Below are 20,256 nucleotides of genomic sequence, written 5' to 3'. Positions count from 1 at the left end.
TGTATAGCTTGGCATTACAGTACACCTTTTGCTTTTTCTTGTTCCCTTCTAAGTCTTAGCCTTAGCTCCACCTTACAAGTTTGCCTATAGACAGCACTGTGTTTTCTGTGGCCTCCCTAGTTCCCAGCTTGAGGTGAGCCCCAGTGAGAGAACTGCTGCCCAGGGAACAAAAAGGTGGTCTCCACCACCATCTGTGAGCTCTGGACTTGAGGTACCAGAAAGGATGCCATTAATTTGTTTTTTTAATGCAAATTATAGTAATTTTAGTGTGAAGTTTATAGTAAGTTTATCATAAAGCTAGATTCACTGACTGGAGACAAGTCAGCCAGGACTCCAGAGCCTGTTGTTTGATGCAGAGCCTAGTTCCTTATGTTCCTCATAAGACGGTTCTGCCATCCCGCACTGCCAAGGCTCAGGTGCTCAGTAAGGGTTTGTTGAATTTTATGACCTCAGCCTTCCCTGACTCTTCCCTGATCTACTCCTACTTTAGTCTACAATTGAGATTAATTCTTACCAGGCAACTCACAGCCCTAAACTGCAGCCAGAAAGGACAAGGGCCAGTAGGCCCCAAAACTGATGGTTAAACTTGTTTGTTTATAAATTTATTTATTTTATCGGCTTTTTTGCTGTGTGTGGGCTTTCTTTTTAGTTGCAGTGAGTGGGGGCTACTCTTCGTTGTGGTGCACGGGCTCCTCATTGCCGTGGCTTCTCGTTTCGGAGCACAGGCTCTAAGCATGTAGGCTTCAGTGGTTGCAGCACATGGGCTCAACAGTTGTGGCTCACGGGCTCTAAAGTGCAGGCTCAATAGTTGTGGCGCACGGGCTTAGTTGCTCCGTGGCAAGTGGGATCCTCCTGGAGCAGGGATCGAACTCGTGTCCCCTGCAATGACAGGTGGATTCTCAACCACTGCGCCACCTAGGAAGCCCAGACTTGTTTATTTAACATACTGGCAAGGCTCTCAGACCTCCTTTCCTGCCCATTAACTCATTTTAGACTCCATTTCCTATATGTTCTCAAGGGAGGAGATAGGAAAAACTACAAAATTACTCACTTTTTACGTAGTCATATTCCATAGCCCAGCACTTCTGGGCCTCCATCTGTCCACAGCTGGGCCCTGACAAACTGTGGTTGGCCCCAGAAGCTCCGGGCAGCCTCTCTAGGACTCTAGTCAGGGAGCTGGCAAGAACAAGAATGTGCCCTACCAACATGCAGTTTTACTTCCTCTTTCCTCAGCAGTCCCCACCCCCCAACTCACCCCCGCCCCCAGCAAAGTGTAGGCCGTATCCTGTGCCTGCCAATCACCCACACCAACTGCTGAGCCAGCTTGCCCGCAGTCTGCTTTGCTTCTAACCCAGCCCAGTGCCTGCTGTTGCTCCTCACACAAGGCTGAAGCCCAGGGAGTGGGCAATAGTGGATCTCTCAACTACGAACAAGCCAAACTGACAGGAGTGACCGCTGCAGGAGCAACCACACCAACCTGTGTGTTCATGTCTCTCAGCAGAGCCAAACTGTGCAGCAGCCCTCCCACCAGGCCACGAGGGGGCCTCTTCCTCCTTGGGCAGTCCTGTTGAGAGCCTGTGCATGGCCTACCACTCACAAGCTGGGACGTTCCTCTGCTGCCTCCAGAGCCCCTGGCCAACCTCTAATGACCATGGGCAAAGTGGCAGGCCCAAGGTGTTGCAGCTGAGGATGCTGAGCTACTAGTGAATTACTAATTCACCAGCCAGGCAATGGGTTACTGAACAACTGGCCAGGCCTTCTGCCAGAACTGGTGGAGGAGCTTCAAAGACCCCACTATCCTTGCCCCCCACAAGCCAGGGCCTAGGAGGATGAACCTTATTCCAGTGAGAGGCTGCCAATCTGATCAAAGGCTGAGGTAACAGTAGGGTATGAAAAGCAGCCTGAGCACAGCCAGATGCAGTCTATGGCTGCCAATTTATTAGAACCTGGGGTTGAGGAGACCCACGCTGCTACGCATTGAGAGCTGGATCCAGGAGTTCCTCCCACCAGCCCACAGGCCTTAGTCACCGGGGGCAGTCAGGGAGCCCAACAACCCATCCACAAAGCATTACAGTGAGTCCCAGTGTAAGCCAGGAGGACTAACAGGAGACAACCCACCCCCTCCCTCCAACTCTAGGAACAAGGCGAACAATGCTATGAAAACTCAATGGAAGAGGCTGCAGCCATAAAGTTCTGTTTAAGACAGGTAACATGGAAAAAACGTTTATATGTTAAGTACAAAAAGGACATAAAATTGTATATACAGTAGAATAACAACTATGTAAACACGCCAAAAATCTATGCACAGAAATGTCTAGAGGAACACTTAACAGCAAAAGATTAGCAGTGGTAACATTTGGGTGGCAAACATTATTTTTAAAATTCCCATATTTTTCTTAATAAGCATTATGATTGCAACAGTTTTTTTTCTTTAAAAAAAACAAAAACAAAAACAAAACCCACTGGCTGGTGGTTGAGCAGTGCAATGTCACTGTCACGTATAAATCAGAGGCTTTGGCCCTGACTCTTGAGAGCATGGTGCACCCGCCCCCAGGAGAGCTTAAGCACCTCTGGCTCCCACTGAGCCTGTCCTTGCAGCCCTGGTGCTCCTCAGCCTCTCTGACCCACAGACTCTCTTCTCCCTTAATGCTGCCTTATTCCCACCACCACATCATCTTCGGTCACTTCCAGCTGCATCTTTCCCTTTTCTTCCCAACTCAGGAGACAGCTCTGCAGCCATAGGTCCCCATAAATAGAAGCAGTGCCGTGCATATTTTCAAAGAATGTGGTGCCTCAGCTTTGGACACACAGGAACTCAATACAAATCATCTTCCTGCTGATAGACAAGTCATGTGTGGTGGCTGCTCTGGGTAGGCAGCAGGCATTCTTGTTAACCTACAGTTCCAAACACTCTCTGAACAGTTATTCCTACCATGAATTTTCTACCCTGGAAAGCCAGAGGTGGGCAGTCACAGCTCAGATCACTTGGTTTCTGAAAGTCCCTCCATGCTGAGAATGCAGAGCTATAGTGTGGGGCACTGCAGAAGCTGCAGATTCCAGTCTATGTCTGGGAAAGATGTATGCCCTTTGCTCTTAAGGTTAAGGAACAAGCCAAAAAGTAATTGCTAAAAAGCAAAACAAAACAGTAATTGCTAGAAACTCAGCCTATTCCTGCTGTTCAACAGAGGCAGTAATGGCTTGCCTTCCCCAACAGGTACACTTGGGCAAGTCAAACATAACCTTGTTGAGCCTGTTTCTGGATCTACAGGAAATGTGTTACTTGCTTAGCTGTTTGGGAACTTAGTGAAATAACATACCACTTGTCCTGTTCTAAGAAGGCCATGCAGGGGAAAAGGCAGTGAGCTACCTGAAACTCATCTCAATCCCAATCAGGAATCCTCCCTCTCCCAAAAGAAGGCAAGGAAAAAAAGCAAGAAAGCAGACATAGCAGGTAAACAGGAGTGACCTGTAATTGGCAAAGAAGCCCTGGACAAGCTGAAAATGCTCTGGTTCCAGCATCCTGTCCCCAAATGCTGGGAGCCAGACACAAAAGGCATGCAAAGTGACTGTCACACACATAGAGGCGCAGACAGAGCATCACTAGGCAAAAAGGGGGCTAATACTGCAGAGAAGGCCCCAAAGTGCGGCTTGAGGAACAAAAGGGAGTCATTCCAGGACCCTCACTTAGCTGCCATGGGGACAGCAAACACTCAAAAGCTTTGCTTTTGTTCAGTCTCCCGAAGGGAAAAAGGTAATAGGGAAGACTAACACTTGTGGCAAACACTATTAGCAAGGATGCAGTCTTTCTCCTGGGGTATCGGACTCCATCTCCTTCAGCTGAACTCTGATACTTTTAAATATATATATATATATATATGCATACACACATATAAGTATATATGTATGCACACACACGATATATTTAAATGAAGGTGTACACACACTGTGCTAAAATACAAACAACAGAAATCCCAAGTCATATATAAAAAGGCTAAATATAACATATAACACAGGCCTAGAGCCAGCTCTTGGTTAGGAGCTGGGGAAGGGGTGGTATCATCTGGAGACTATGTACACAACTTGTGATGGGCAGGGAAGGCATCAGTGTAAACAACTCAGACTCACTCCACAATACTGGCCCACAGGAAAGCGTGATGTAGCTCATGTACAAAAATAGACGCCCACCTTGCTTCTGTACACAACCAAACTTGGCAGGCACCCAGAAGGACCGCAGGTTTGTTTTGATGACAGGGCACGACACCAAGCTGCTGCTAAACCTCCCAGTCCTAGGAACTCGCCTGCTACTCCTCCTCCCTCCCTTTCAGGCTCTCGGCCCTTTTCCCACCCAACACCCAGAGCCTGAGGCACACCCAGATCACCCTCCCTCACATGACTAACTTGCAAGACTTCCTGGCAAGCAAGGTCCTTCTGTATCTGTCTCTTTCTGACCTTAAGATATACAGAGACTTATTTCTGTAAATGTTTGGCACCTAAGTAACATGATGGTTGTGGATAATGCCACAGTGACACAGGGAGACCCAGTAAGAAGACATGCAGGGTGAGGGCAGGGGGCACTGAGCTGCCCTCGCATCTCAAAACCAGAACTGAGGCTTCCCATGCATTGATGGGGGTGGGAGAAGGGATGTGCAGAATTAACAACTTCACCAACTTCTCAGCAGCAAATACATTCAAAACTGAAGATGTCTTAAGGGCCCCACTATACCCTAATCACGAGTCTGGTCACTCCTCTGGAGGAGCTCGGTGCAGTGACAGCTGGAAAATGAGTCCCGACTGAATCTACTGCACCAAGAGTCCTTTTGAAGAAGCTCGGCAAAGTAATTTCTTTTGAGCAGATGTACAGCACATCCTTGGGAAGGCCATGTAGAAGGATGCTCTCCAGCCCAGTCAAATGATCCAATCCCACTCTTATTTTAGTCCCCTCTGAGTTTTTTCCTATTGGCCACCCTTGCTGTACAGAAAACAGCCAAGCACCATGCAGGTCAGTCATCAATGGTGGGCAACCAGAAGGCCTGGATGGAAGGAGAACATAAATCAACTTTAAAAAGCCAAGCCTCTCTCCTCACTGCTGAGTGTTTTTCTTACCCCTGCCCCACTATCAAGGCACCCAACCCCAAAGTTGGAGGAGTTATGGCTGGTGGCCCTCCCTCCTGACCAACTGACTCTGGCGCTCTATGGAGAAACACCGCCCCCATCTACGAGAAAGTAAACTGGTTCTTTTTCCCTCCAACGTTGTCTAACTTCCACCATAGTGGTCTAGTGGTAAAGAAAAGAAGTGCTGCCTGGGAGGTGGGTGTATGGCCTCACTGCTAATCTACCAGGTGACTTCAGAGAGTCTCTCTCCTTCATGAGCTGTAAAAAAAAAAAAAAAATGAGAGGGACTGGATTGGATGGTTTTGCTTTTTTTTTTTTTTCTTCTTCTGACACTGTTTTGTTTGTTTAAAAAAAAACAAAACAAACAAAAAAAAATGAAGCAATGTGTTCTGGGTACGATAGTAATGAAATGCCTCATATCCAAATACCCAGGCAGGTTTAGGATATGCCAAGAAGAAACTGGATGCTGAGACTCACTGATGCTTTGTTCTGCTAGCGCTGTCTAGGAAGAGACAGGGGCCAGGAGAAAATTCTAAGTGGTGAGTTGTGATCAACTGTAAGAATTTCTGATGAACTCAGCATAACCTGAGAGGAATGGAAAACTGAAAAGCTGCAGCCACAAAAGGCTTGTTCAAAGTATTTTAAGAAGCCAAAAAGCTGTGCAGCATAGTCCCAGGTAGTTTGGGCATAAAACCAGGAGCCAGAGCAGAAATTGGCCTAAGGTCTCCCAGAAGCTCAGAGGTGATCCCAGATCATGGAAGAAGAGTAAAAGTGAAAGACCAGCCCAACCAGAGATCAGATAATAGAGGTGAAATAGGGAAGCCACCAGCTGAGAAACATGAACTTGGGTGCTTGTAATTATACCTATTGAGAACACAGCTCACTATGCTCACTGAAGGGCCCACCACCCCAACTGGAAAGGGCCCCTAGGTGGAGGACATCTCCCATTGTTCACATACCATGTTGGAACAAGCGCTGGCAAAAGTCATGAACTTGGGGTTGAACTGCAAACAGGTAATGGGGCCTGTGTGTTTGCCATCCAACACAGCTACTTTTATACCACTCTCTCCATTCCAGACATGGATCTTGCCATCCTCTGAACCTGAAGCGAATGATCAAGGAATATAACAATAGCTCAAGGCACTATACAAAGACAGTGGCACAGAGACATGGAATGACACATGGAGAGAGGCCAAGCTTCAGGACCCAGCCATCAGCAGAAATGGAGAGGGAGTAAATGCACTGAAGAAAAAAAGACATGCTGGGAATTGATCTAGACCTCACTTATTTGTTCTTAGGAAAGTCACTTCCTCTCTAACTTCAGCTTTCGCATTTAAAAAGGGGGCTGAATATGATCACCCTACAAACATCTACACTAAGATGACTGAATGCAGGGTTACACCAGTGCTTGTAGAGTTGAACTCTATGCTGGTCCAGGGATGACCAACATTAACGCCTGTTCCCAGTAAAGAAAGCAAAGTCAGGACAGTTTAAAGACACTGCACCTTTGACATAACATGCTATACGGAAAGCTGGGAATCTCTATCAAAAGGACAATAAATAATATTTTAATTAGTTAAAACTAACAAAAATAACATAATGCACAGTACCAGAGAAATAACCTCCAAAGAGGATAAAGGAAGCTTACCAATCATAATAAACTGTGAGTCTGGAGTAAACGAGGCCTCTAGTGTGACAGCTTTGCTGTTGGCATAACCCTAAAAAAAGCAGAACAATTCTCATTACAGTACCATTAACAAAAAATAACTGCCTGCAAACACTGACCCAGCACATACATCGCCTTCCTTTCTGTGCAACCCTTCCCTCCTCATGCACAGTGCTACTGAGATTCCAAACTCGGCTACCAGCCTTTACAATTCACCCCTTACCCCCAACTCCATATTCAAGGGGGAAAGAAAATGTTTATGGCCAGGAATTATTATATATCTAAACAAACCTGAGTCACTGGGTAAGAAGTAAATGTCTCAGAATTCAAGAGAAATAATGCCATGTGCAGGAAGAAAATGCAAGTCCATGCCTCAACCAGTGAGCCATGGACAACTCTCCACCAACTAGCTAACACAGTTCTCAGAAGGGATGACCATGGAAAAAAAGTAGAGCATGGGAAACACCATGCTCAAAGTTGTCAGCTCGAGCGACTTCCCTGATGGTCCAGTGGTAAAGAATCCACCTACCAATGCAGGGGACGTGGGTTTGATCCCTGCTCGGAGAACTAAGATCCCACATGCTATGGGACAACTAGGCCTGCGCAACACAACTACTGAGCTTGCAGGCCTCAACTAGAGAACCTGCATGCCTCAAACTACAGAGCCCATGTGCTCTGGAACCCGTGTGCCACAGTTACAGAGCCCATGCACTCTGGAGACTGTGCACCACAACTAGAGAAGAGAAAAACCCGCATGCCACAACCAGAGAGAAGCCCATGCACTGCAACAAAGAGCCCACGAACCGCAAGAAAAGATCCTGCAAGCCTCAACGAAGATCCCGCATGCTGCAACTAAGACCAGAATCAGCCAAAAAAATAAATTAATTAAAGATAAAAAGAAAAGCTGTCAGCTCACCCCAAACGTATGCATCACCACTCCCTTGAATGCATCGATCAGACGAATGAAGCTGCCATTGGTGGAAATGAGGATGAGTTTACCATCATTGCTGAACTTAAGTCCTGTCCACTCACAAGTCCGATCATATTGCATTTTAAATGTCGCAAATGGCCCCTGCAAAAGATAAAGACAGCAGCCCTAGGCTCAAGGCACATCATAATTCCTTCTGCCAGAGCCAAATCTCATTCTACCCTTTAGATTCCTTTTTGACTAGGGAAAGCAGAGGATGAAGTACTGCTCTGATGCTTTCTCACATCTACCACATACCTCGCCTACTGTAGAAAAAGGCTCTTAAATGTCCATCTCACCTTTCAAAACGTCCATAATATCAAGACAGTTCAAAGATTCAAAGATTTACCTTATCAAAAGAGCGAAGATCATAAAGTTTGACCATTTCAGAATTGACACCTGCAGCAAAAATTAATCCTTCTGGATCAAAAGAACAAACTGGCTTGCCCTGTAGATGCATGAGACCCTAAGAAAAAATAAATTTTAAAGTTAATGAACCCAAGATCCTACCAAAAGCAAACATAAAACTAAAATGAAGTTTTTTAAAAAAAGGTCTCCATGCAATTGATTTCAGATCAACCCTAACTACAATTTTATAGATAGCAAATTCAAATAAAAACAAATCCCTGAAGTCTAAAATCTATAGCTCAAACGCTCCAGGAAAACTGCTTTTAAAGCAGTAAGCCACAAATCATAATAAATATGCACTGGATTAGGTATTAGCTTAATTACCAGCTACCTACCAGGAAGATTTTCTCCAAAATTTAAAGACTCTGGGATCCCAGAAAGGAATCACTGCTTTCCCCCTTCCTTGAGAGGGAAAGTTGATGATAATACTTACCCATAGAAAATGCTTAAAGTGTTAACTGTGAGGTAACATTACCTGGCAGTTAGGAGACCGGAGATCCCAGAGCCGAATGGTCTTATCAAGAGACCCAGAAATGAAAGTGTCATCCACAGGTGACATGGACAAGGCCACCACCCTGCAATGCATCAAGATAAATAGGAGCTGAAGCAAAATATTTGCAAAAATTGGGTATGAATTTTAAACTACTTTACCTGCCTACCCATATATACACGTTCTCCTAAAAACACCATTTTAAGAAACACACATACACAAGCAATCTGGAACAATCAAAGGCAATTAGTATAATTAAAAAAGCAACTTAAAGCTACAGCATAAAAATATGATTCCAATGCAAATCAAATCATAATGAGATACCACTTCATATCCACTAGCAAAGCTATAATCAAAAAGAGAGATAACAAATGTTGATGAGGATACGGAGAAACTGGAACCCTCATACACTGCTGGTAGGAATGTAAAATGGTAGTTACTTTGAAAAAGTTTTACACTTCCTCAAAAGGAGTTGCTATATGACCCAAATATTCCACTCCTAGGTATATACCCAAGAAAAATGAAAACATATGTCCAAAACAAAACAAAAAAACACCATACATGTTCACAACAGCAGTATTCATAATTGCTAAAAAGTGGAAACAACCCAAATATCCATCAGCTAATGAAAAGATAAAACATGTTACTGCCATACAGGAATATTATTTGGCAATAAAAAGAAATGAAGTACTGATTCATATTACAACATGTATGAAGTGAAAGAAGTCAGACACAAAAGACCACATATGACCTGGTTCCATTTATACAAAATACCCAGGATAGGCAAAGTTATAGAGACAGAAAGCAGATTAATGGTTGCCGGGGCAGGGGAGAGGGGAAATGGGAAGTATTAATGGATACAGGGTTTCTAACTGAGGTGATGAATATGTTCTGAAATCAGATAGTGGTGATGGTCGCCCAACTTTGTGAATACACTAAAAACCACAGAACTGTACACTTTAATAGGGTGAATTTATGGTACTAAATTATATCTCAATTGAAAAAAAAAAAGCATGATTCCTTAACTAGAGGTTTGTGGACTACACTGACGTTCTCAAACCTAGGTGGCATCAGCATCATCAGGAAGGTGGATTAAAAGAGACTGCTGGGATCCACTGCCACAATTTCTAATCCAGTAGGTCTGGGGTGAGTTCTGAGAATCTGTGTTTCTAACAAGCTCCTAGGTGACAGTGAGACTGGTGATTTGGACACATTTAGAGAGCCACAGGCCTATGCTATATTTCTGATATGGGTCCCCTTTTACGATTATACCATTAAGAGTCACTCACTGAAAAACACTTCTTAAAAAATCCTCATCCTGAGCTCTCTTATCCCCTCTGCTCATGTTCTTGCTATGCCATGCTCTGCACTGAAGATACCCACCATCTTCCCAGCATTTGGGCCCGACCTGCAAAGAAGGATGGTACATGGCTCCATTTTACCTGCCTCTTGGAGCATGCCCTGGCCCTAACTAGATGAGGTCCGTGGGCTTTGACCTATACAGTGCCTATGAGTCTACAGTACCTATGGAGGAAGCCCTTGTGAAAATGGACACTCGGATGGCTCTTCCTTCTGGGTGCTATGGAAGGGTAGTTCCACATTCTGGCTTGGCTGAAAAACACTTCACAGACATAGAAGCTAGTGTCATAGGTGAATATTATAGAGGAAATGGTGGTGGTGTACTGTTTCATTTGACCAAAAAAAAAAAAAAGTAAAAAAAAGGTGATCAAATTGCACAGTTCATTTGTGAATGGGTTTTTTAAATGCAGAAATAGAGGAAGTTCAAATTTTGGATGATACTAAAAGGGATTCAGGAACTTTTGGTTCCACTAGAAAGAATTAAAATGTATGCCATGAATAGAAAATGAGAAAATGTACTTTTTTTCTTAAAAATAAGGTTTTTGACAAAAAAAAAAAAAAAATCTTCCACTATAACTAAATTAATATTTGCACTAGATCATCAACTTAAAAATGTAAAAGATACTATAAGCCAAAATTTCCTGGGAATGCTGAGGTGGTAATAAAACAGAGTAAACAGAATGCACGTGGACATGTAATTTTACATCGCAGTATTCAGGTCAAAAGCTCAGAGCAAGTCTACCTTGGTACAAGGCTTTATGATGAGAGGTAGAGGGAATACAAGGAGGAACAAGACATCAACTCTAAAGAAGTTTAACTGTCTAGTTCAGACAACTCCAAGAGCGGGTCAGAGAAGGCTTTCAGGAAAAACCAGCACCTGTGGTGAACAGGGTTTCAATGGGAGTGGCCTTTCTGGAAGGTGCCAAATACGAAGGCATTTCAGGAAGCAGCCCAGAGTTCATCTCAACTGGAGTGGTGGGAAATAACACTGGGAAAATGGGTCAGACAGAGGGAAAAGAATCTGACTCCAAGGCTTCTTGAGGCATGCTGTGAACCGGTCAGACTGTAAAAACAGGGTGCAGAAGCAGGATGCTGAGGGATTGGGAGATCAGGATTTGACAATAATTTACCTGAGCTAGGACAGATGCAAAGGAGTGAGTATGGAGCACAGTGACACATGAGGTTAAACCTAGGTAGAATCAACGGGATTTAACAACTCACTGGATGTGAAGGCAAGGAAAAAGTAGTGAACAGACAACAGAGGCTTTGAGTTGGGAGTACTGGAAGGGACAGAGATGAAGAAACACAAGGCAGACAGAGGAGCTGGGCCAAGGAATTTAACGATGGATGGAGTACCAGACTTGTAGGTGGAAGTCGAGTCTGGAAGTCATGGTCTGAAAATACTGATTTGGGAAGCCATCTGAGATGAATGAAATCAGTGATGGAGGTATTGAGAAAATACCAAGAAGAGGAGAAAAAAGCTAGGGTAGAACGCTGTTTATTTTAGAGTCAAAAGGAGAAAGGCCAAGAGTAGCAGTAACAGAACCAAGATGGGAAGCTAAAGAAAAAAAAAGTTTCACTGAGAGATTGAGCACCAAAAAAAGCCCCAGGCAGTGGATTTTACCTAGAGACAGCAGGGAAAGGGGAGTAAACCCCTTGGCTTGGATGAGTGAGTTAAACAGTGAATGAGTGTTTGACAGTGAAAAGAAGTGGTTGACATGCTGAAGAAATAAATTTAAGATAAGGAAGACCAAGTAAGTTTGTAGGCAGCAAAGTCCAGTAAGGAGATGAAAGTAAGTAAAAAGAGGGGCTGGTTTTCTCAAAGAAGAAAAAGCTACTTCTTTCTCAGGGAAAGGGTTCTAAGAAAGAGAGGAGTTTAGGTGGAAGAGATAGAAGTTGAAAAGCACTCGTTTTGGATGGCCGTGATTTTCTCAAAAAAGGAGGAACAAAGTCATCTATTAAAAATCAGGAGGTCAGGAGGTCTAAAGACTGAAATTCCTATCTTCCCAGTTGCCCAAACAACTGCAATCAACTCTTAATTACAGACAATATATTTGTGAACATTAATTTGACTACAAACAAGCGAAAACATCTACTTGTCAGGCCATTCTTTGTCTGAACTACAGTTACCAACAGCTGCCACCTGTTATCTTCAGCAACACAAAAATGCCCTGCCCAGTGAGAAGTGCAGCTAAAAACAGGGTACTCTCGGCCTACCTTCTATCAGGGTTCCTAAACCACTCCAAGCTGTACTGGGTTACTGTACGTTTGCAAAGGAAAGCATCAGTGATTAAAATATCATCCAAGGGAAAATGTGTTTAACATTCAGCCCAATCTTGAAATATTGGAGGAAAAATACCAGGGGAGTTAGGATAAGAGACAGAGAGAAGCAATCTGCATTATAAACCAGAATAAGGAAATAAGTTTCTTGACTTTCAAAAAGAAAGGACAATTTTTATTCATTAAATTTTTTGCATCCTCATTAAGATCTTCAGGTGGAACATGTTTATGTAGAACAGGGGCCTGCTGAAATGGGGGCCACCTATACTGGAAGGCCTCAGACATGTAAATGTCCTTTCAATTAAGGGAAGTCTGATATTTGGGATTCCTAAATGTCAAATGTAATTTTTACTACATAGGTTTCCACTGAATATCTTTAATCCACATTTTTCCTATTAATGTTTTAACTGAGGTTTTGGTTTATCTATGAAGTCCTACCCCTGCCTCCACAACCTCGATTAATCAAGATTTGACTGTTTACGAAGGGTTAATAAGAGAAGATTAAGAGGTATGCCAAACAGCAGTGAAAAACCAGTTTCAGTTCATTAATAAAATCTCTCCACTCTTTTATGCTCTGGATAACCTAAGGGATAAAAGAACTATCTACTTCTGTTAACACTTGCATCTTACCTTTTGCTATGTCCAGGAAAGTATCTGATGTATTTGTTGTCATGCAAGGACAGGTAACGAATAGTATCTGTAAGAAGACAAATAAAGCATGATGATATCCTACTATTTTTAAAGGAATTTACTTTGCATTTTCATCTTGAAAAGACAAGGTCAAAGAATTCATTGTTTTCCATAACCCAAGCAAGGTATGAATAAATAATAGTGAATAACTCCTTTCCACGGCACTAGACATTTCACATAATTCAAAAGCAGTTCTCAAGTTGACAGCATACAAAGCAATGTTTAAAATCTCTGTTGCTACCAATCTTTGGCTTCTGCATAGTTGCAATGAAACTTGTCCTGCAAATATGCACCCCCCCGCCCCCAAAAAACTCACAACATTTTTAGTGCCCACAGAATGGGAAACCTTAAAGAAAAACATATGGCTACTGAGGAAACAGGCTCAAAGAATTAAACAGCCATGCTAAGCTGAGGATCAGGCTGGACTCTAGCAAAATACTTTTGTCTAGCATTCTCCAACAGCATGTCAACCCAATCCTCACCTCATCTGAATGTAAACTAGATACACAATTTACATTAAAACTAAATAAAATGAAAAGAGAAGTAATGTTCTACTACTTCTTTCCTAATTAACCAACTATCCAATGGTCCGTTATGCAGAGAAGTGAGTTATAAAGTGGCCAAAAGAATAAATGAGAAAATTTAGGTTAAAAAGATTGCGAGACATTTAAAAATTAGTCATGAACTATATACCAAGTCATAGCAGTGAGATTCTGACAATATCCAAGAAAGGAATAATCACAGAGATTTGTGCTTGGGGAAAATAAGACAAACACTCTTAAAAACCAAATGATTCCTTCTGAAAAAGTAAAACAAAAAATGATTGGTGGTGGGAAGGGAATGAAGTGCCATAAAGAACAGAACTGCAAAGTACTATGCCCCTGAAAAGACTAGGAGTAAGAAACAACTGTTGAGAAAAAGGTAATAGGAAATGAAGCCAAAATACAGAACAGAAAACACAGAAAGAACATTCTAGAGGCAAACAGAACACAGGAACAAAGAGGCTGAAAGCACCAAGTCATCTCAGTGGTTGACAGGGGTACTAATAAGAGGGCATGTACCCTGGGACAGGGAAAAAGGAATTCTTTGTATGTTTCAAAACTAAACATGGTTTTCCTTGAAAACATCTTCAAAGTTCTCGAATGACAACTATAAAGTATTCCTGGTTGTTCTATTGCTAGGAAATACTCACCTGCCCTAAGCAGAAAAAGACTTCCTCCCCATTACCTGGTCTTCCCAGAGATGAGCAGGGCGTCGCCATCCTCTCCACCCCACTCGGTAGCTGGCGCGCTGTTCCTGGCAAGGCAGTGGCCTGTACAGTTATCTCCTGTACCGGGTGGTATCATAGACCCTCAAACTGTACAAACTACTACCTCAGCCTGGAATCAGGCAAAAGGATACGGAGCGTTGGAGGAACTCTTCAGGACGCACTCGAGACAGGAAAGGCAACATCCTCACAGCAGAGGCCTGGCAGCATAGCTGCAAGTGCCACACATTTGCCTATTCTTGCACCATATTTGGAGAATCCTCATTTAATCACCCAGAAAAACACCCCAACAGAAGAAATATATCATTCATTCAGATGATCACAGAGATATATTTCCTCAAGATCCTGTTTTATATTCTTGTCCAAAAGCATCAATTGCACCGCTTACTTAGAAAACCACTTCTGAAATAGAGGCATGAAAAGTATAAACAATATACTTACTAAAACTCAAGTACAGGCAGAAAAAAAGTCTCTTAAAAAAAAAAGATTTCTACCCATTTGCTGAGATAGGCATAACCAAAATAGCAGTCTAAATAATCTTTGTTGAATGAAATTAGAAAAATCTTACTGCTAAAAATGAAATAATCAATAATTCAGTGAGATTAAAAAAAAAAAGTCCTAACATGAAAAGTGTTATAGTTCAATTCCAAGACAGTCTGTCAACTGAGAATGACTTAACCCAGGGGAAAGGCAGATAAAAACAGAGATCCTTTATTAGAGAAAGAAATTCACAAGTTTAATTTCTAAAAATAACTATTCTTCAAAGACATTAACTTCATTTGGTTTGATCCCTGGCTACGGAACTAAGATCTCACATGTCACATGCAGTGTGGCCAAAAAATTAAAATGAATAACTAAATAAAAGGAAAAAGGGATAAGATTCAAATCAAAAAGTGTCCCTGGAATCAAAGATAACTAAGGTCAGTATACTGTCTTTTGTAACACAGACGATGAATGGTTGGGCACACACCAAAAGCTCTTCTAAGGCTGCTGAACTAACCATAGCTCAAGCAGCTGTGAAAACTTTTCTCAAATCCATATAATTTGAATGAGAAGGCAGCATTGTTTACCACTTGCTGTGTGTCAAGTATTCTTTCCTTTTATTTCCTCTAAAAGTATTCGTTCAAGTTTCAAGAAGTTCAAACCATAAATATAACGCATGGCTTCCTATTTCCATTCTCCACTCTAAACTGGAGACCTTTCATACTCAGTTTCAAGTCCTTCAAAAGTTCTAACGGTTTGCTTCCAGCATCCCTTCAGTCATAACGTTAGCACAGCTAACATCATAGAAAAATTTAAAGTAACTATAACCAAACAGAAGTAGTCACAAAGATTCCGTGAATTATTTAACAAAGGACACCATGACCATAACTTCCTAAAAAGAAGGCTTGCTTACCGTCTATTTTGTTAGAGCTGTAAACGACTGTGTTTGCTGCATGAGTGTATCTGATGAGGTCCACGCCATATTTCTTACTGTACAGGGTTCTCTTTGGTCTGACGAGGAAATGGACAGAGAAAGAAAATCATCAAAATCCTCCATCACCAAAATCTAGGGTCTTCATATAAAGAGAAGCACTTGAGTGATGTGAGAAGGGTAAAGATTCTTGGTAAGCTTTAACACTAAAAAGAAACAGAATTTCTTCCAAAAGGGAGGAAACAAACAGAATCAATCAAGTGCAACAGCCTTTCACCTCTGAAAACCAAAAGCCAAAGTTAGTGGAAGTAAATCCGAGGGCTCAAATCAGCCTTTACTACAATATTCAAAAATAAGCTTTGAAAAGAAGTACATCTATTTGGGAAGAAAGACACACAAAACAAGTCATAACTTACAAGAAAGGAAAATGGGAATATGTCAGACCAATGAGGTCAGAACTTAAACCATTCACCTGGAAAGATGCTCTTTCTTCAAGAAGACACGATTTATCAAAACTGAAACCAGATGCAAAACTGCCTTTCCTAATATAACCTAATATTTCCATCCTGTCTATCTTATAGGTCCAAAGCACGTACTGATCCTTTTACAAGACAAATGTAATTCTCCCTATCAAAACTAGTCATCGGTTCTTTTCTCTTTAAATGTAAAATCAAATATTTCTAAGCTAGAGGTTATCAGTCCAATTGTTGAAGTTCCTTAAATGTTATCTTCTTTTATAGAACCTTGAAGATCAAACTGAAAATGGTCTCAGCAAAATTTTTAACCAAAAACTTCATAATATTCTACATTTAGGTATAGGAGGATTTCATAAATCCTATACTAACGTTTACCAAGAATTTAATTTATGAAAAAGAAGTTCACCCTCTCAATGTAAAATCCTCTTGAAACCTAGATGCTTAAACCATCAGATAACTCAGGAAACTTTAAGAAGTTAATCATTTGCACTTTCAATTTTTATGACGTCAAGGGCTTGCCTACATTAAACCTACTTACAAACAAGACTCTCACTCCAAAAGCACTGAATTTTCCACATTCTTACCTTTACTGAAAGATCAGCTAAAATAAAAAGGTCAGCTCGAATGCTACGTTGTTGAATCCACCATCCTGGGTTCTGCCATGCAGTTACTGTGTGGTAACCAGTGAGTGCGTGAGCATGCATGTGAGCATGTGCTTGCCCTCAAAAGATAGTTGACTTTGCTTCTGTCAATGGAAAGTGAAGCTTATTTATCTCAGTATTTAGCCTACAATAATGAAGACAGAGCCTGAAGAACCAATGTTAAAAAGGTGTGGTCTAAGGAAAATTTTCAGTTCCACTTACATATGCCTGTGTCTCAAATATCTCAATGATACTAACCCGAGGTTTTGTTCTTAATAACATAAATCTTTTACCTCATATCATTGCCTAGTTTGAAAGCAAGATCCTAATGCATCCATTTCAGAGGATCTTACAAATCTTATGCACAACATATTTTCCACAAATATTGTGGCAAGCTCCTTTGTACAAAGTATGATTCTGTTGATCAGGTATGAATAAAAAATATTAAATCCTTCTCTTTGAATAATTCACATCACCTACCACAGATAATATCCTTTGTATGCTTTCCAATTTAAAAACAAAACAAAAAATCACCCAGGACTTCCCTGGTGGTCCAGTGGTTAAGACTCTGCACTTTCAATGTAGGGAACACAGGTTCAATCCCTGGTCAGGAAACTAAGATCCCACATGCTGCCCAGTGAAGCCAAAAAATAAAAACTTAAAATAAAAACATCACTCAATGGATGAACTCCATTATAAAGGAATTTTAAATAAACAGTAAATATAGAAAATACTAAGCATAAAGAATCTTGTTTTAGCCATTTTCAACCTCCCAACATTAGTACCATCTAATAAAGATACTGTGCTTTCCAAGGAAATGTTACTTTTCTTCCAATGTTGGTTTGACCTACACTAGTGAAAATTTTTTTCTTCACATTACCAGTTAGGATCACAGACTCCTAGAGGCCAGAGAAGTGATCTGACCAATGTCACATACCTGGTCACAAGGCCAAACTAGAACGCAGGTTTCCTAACTATCAGGTCACTCTCTTACCACAGATCACAATGAAACAAGGTTACAATCCATACAAGAGTATTTTAAAGAGGGTGCTGTATACTATTGAATCAATGTGAAATTCCCTAATTTGGATAACTGTGCTCTGGTTACCTAAGAAAATGTCCCTGTGCTTAGGAAATCCATGTTGAAGTGTTTAGGATAAAGGGGCTCGATACCTCCAAATTACTCTCTAAGGGGTTCAGAAAAAAAATGTGTGTCTATATAAACATCTAGGTAGAGAATGACAAAGTAAACAGAGCAAAATGTAACCAATTATTGGATCCTGGGAGTTCTCTGAAACAATGCTGTAACTTTTCTGCAAGTTTGTAATTATGTAAAAATGCTACATGAATGAATAAACTGCTTTATGTTATCAAAATAACATTTTACTTTTAACAAGACAGAACTTCAAGTCAATGTCATTCCTACCAACCAGTGGAAATTATGCCATATTTGCAGATAAACTGTGAAGAAATGCTACCACAACCTTCATTTTCTTTGAATGAGGACATACATCTCCATCTTCAGGTTCCAGGGAAAGGTTCCAATCTGTGCATAAGCACTAAACATTTCAAGCAAGTCAGCTTCAAATTACTTCTAGCTCCAGGACCCCATAACCCCAATATCCACCCTAGCTTTATACGTTTTATTCTCTATTCCAGGCTAATGCGAGAGACCAGACCTGGACAGAAACCCATCTATGAAATTAATAACATTGACTCACATCACTCAGCATCAGTCCACCTAACAATTTTCTTTTCCCCCAGGACCACCACTATAGGCCACTCTTCCACACACTGCTGACAGACCCAGAGCCAGTTACATAATACTTTTTCCACAGTCCAAATGGGAAAAAACTGGGGAGAACAATATAGTTCAGATCAACACAGCATTACTTTAGATAACCAAATTCACAAATAAAGAGACAAGTTCCAAAAGAAAGTTTATAGAAGGCATCGGTTTAAACAAAATAAAACAGACAAAAGCAACAGTTGGAGAAGGTAAAGAAAAACCCAAGGATTCAAAAAGGATCTCACAATTTAGCAAGGACTTGGAGAAAGCAAAGTCGGGGGCGGGGGGAGGGGGGCGGTGATGAGGGGAAGCTGACAGGTCCCCACGGGAAAGAAGGCAAAAAGCTGTGCTTTTTAAATTTTGGAGATACAGGTGTGGTGAGTCTCCAAAGGAATTCGGACAACTTCAGAATGTCATGATCAGACTCCGAAATTGGTAAGTCCAAATGGACTATAACGTGTAATTTAAAAAAAAGTGTAAGAAAAAAACACGAAGTTGTTAGACGATGCTTTCTTTGTTCTACTAGGAGGTTCATATTCAGGTTGGGATGGGACAGCCAAGTTCGTCCGTGTCTAGCAAAAAGGAAAAGTTTCGGATGCTGTGAAAAAGTTAACTATAAACGTGGGCATCGGGGCTGCGGGAGTTAAAGAGAATGACTTGGAACAAAAAGGAAAAAGATAGGGGACCCAAAGAGGCACGACAAATAAATCCTGACAGCTAACAACTGCAACCCACGCGGCCTTCCGGCAGAAAGGCGGCGGGAAGCCGAGGGGCAGGGGACGGGCGGAGCGCCAGGGCTGAATCGAGGTCACCAGGCAGAGGGCAGAGAGAGCGAGCTGCCGCTGCTGAATGAGGCAGCGAGCCGCCTCTGCGGTCCTGCGCCGCGGCCACAGCCGACTGGCACCTTTGACGGAGTCCGAGGAGCGGAAAAGCTACCAGCTGGGGCCGCGGTGGGCGGACCCGGCGTTTAAAGGTCAAGGTCAAGGTGGGGTTTGGCTAGAGATGCAAAGGCGCTCTGTGAGGAGACCGAAGGCAGACACAACTAAAATGTGATGATTACTATTGCCACTGCTATTTAAAAAGAGAGAAAAAAAAAAAAAGGGCCTCCGGGATGGCTTCGGCGGGGACGCGGCCCTGGCAGGGGCGTGTGCACAACAGGCCGCGCGCGGGCCGGCCCGGGGTAGAAGGCGGGCCGCGGGGCGAGCGCAGGGCCACGACCGGCAGGGCGGGAGGGGCTCAGACCCGGGCCCGAGGCCACCGCGGCACTCACTTGCCCTCCTGGCAATCATAGAGCACGATGGAGTCGTCGTCGCTGCTCGAGATGACCGTCTCGCCGTTGGGGCTGAAGTCGAAGCAGTTAATCTTGTCCGAGTTCTCGCGGAACACCTTGGCGACACGGAAGCTCCGCAGCACGCTGTCGGTCAGCTTCATGGCGGCGGCTGCTGGAGGCGGCGGCGGCGGCGCAGGGCCGGGGCGGGGCCCGGCGAACGGGCGGGCGGCCGAGGGGCCGACCCAGGCGGGGCGGGCGCGGCGCCGCGCCGGCGGCGAGCGGGCGGGAGAGCGGCCGGCAGTCGGGCCGCCCCCTTTTCCTCCTCTTGCCTGTGCAACACTCTTCTACCGGGACTGCGGGGCCTCGCCGACCGTTCCTCCTCACCGTCGCCTCAGGGCCAACCGGCGCAGCGCCGGCTCATTGTGTC

General features: G+C 42.9%; 1 protein-coding gene and 1 pseudogene across 7 annotated transcripts in view; one reads left to right on the top strand and one right to left on the bottom strand.

Moving 5' to 3' along the window:
• Window positions 1–20,256, bottom strand: part of WDR82 (WD repeat domain 82) — a 32,432-nt gene extending 12,176 nt beyond the window's left edge. For 2 of the 7 annotated variants that reach the window (XR_009048689.1, XM_057704768.1), the window contains exons 1-8: window positions 19,830–20,256; window positions 15,636–15,733; window positions 12,913–12,979; window positions 8,629–8,728; window positions 8,095–8,211; window positions 7,695–7,850; window positions 6,761–6,830; window positions 1,052–1,198 (exon numbers count right to left, since the gene is read on the bottom strand). Coding sequence is in view for 6 of the 7 variants with exons in the window: in XM_057704768.1 (XP_057560751.1) it covers window positions 1,052–1,198; window positions 6,761–6,830; window positions 7,695–7,850; window positions 8,095–8,211; window positions 8,629–8,728; window positions 12,913–12,979; window positions 15,636–15,733; window positions 19,830–19,990 (916 nt within the window). In the remaining variant the exon portion in view is untranslated. The other 5 variants (XM_057704771.1, XM_057704772.1, XM_057704770.1 and 2 more) reach the window with 5 other exon arrangements.
• LOC130834569 (deoxyuridine 5'-triphosphate nucleotidohydrolase, mitochondrial-like) lies at window positions 10,003–10,486 on the top strand (annotated as a pseudogene).

This window comes from Hippopotamus amphibius, chromosome 13 (genome assembly GCF_030028045.1).
Source record: "Hippopotamus amphibius kiboko isolate mHipAmp2 chromosome 13, mHipAmp2.hap2, whole genome shotgun sequence".
NCBI lineage: Eukaryota > Metazoa > Chordata > Mammalia > Artiodactyla > Hippopotamidae > Hippopotamus > Hippopotamus amphibius.
This window is presented reverse-complemented; position numbering and strand designations above follow the sequence as displayed.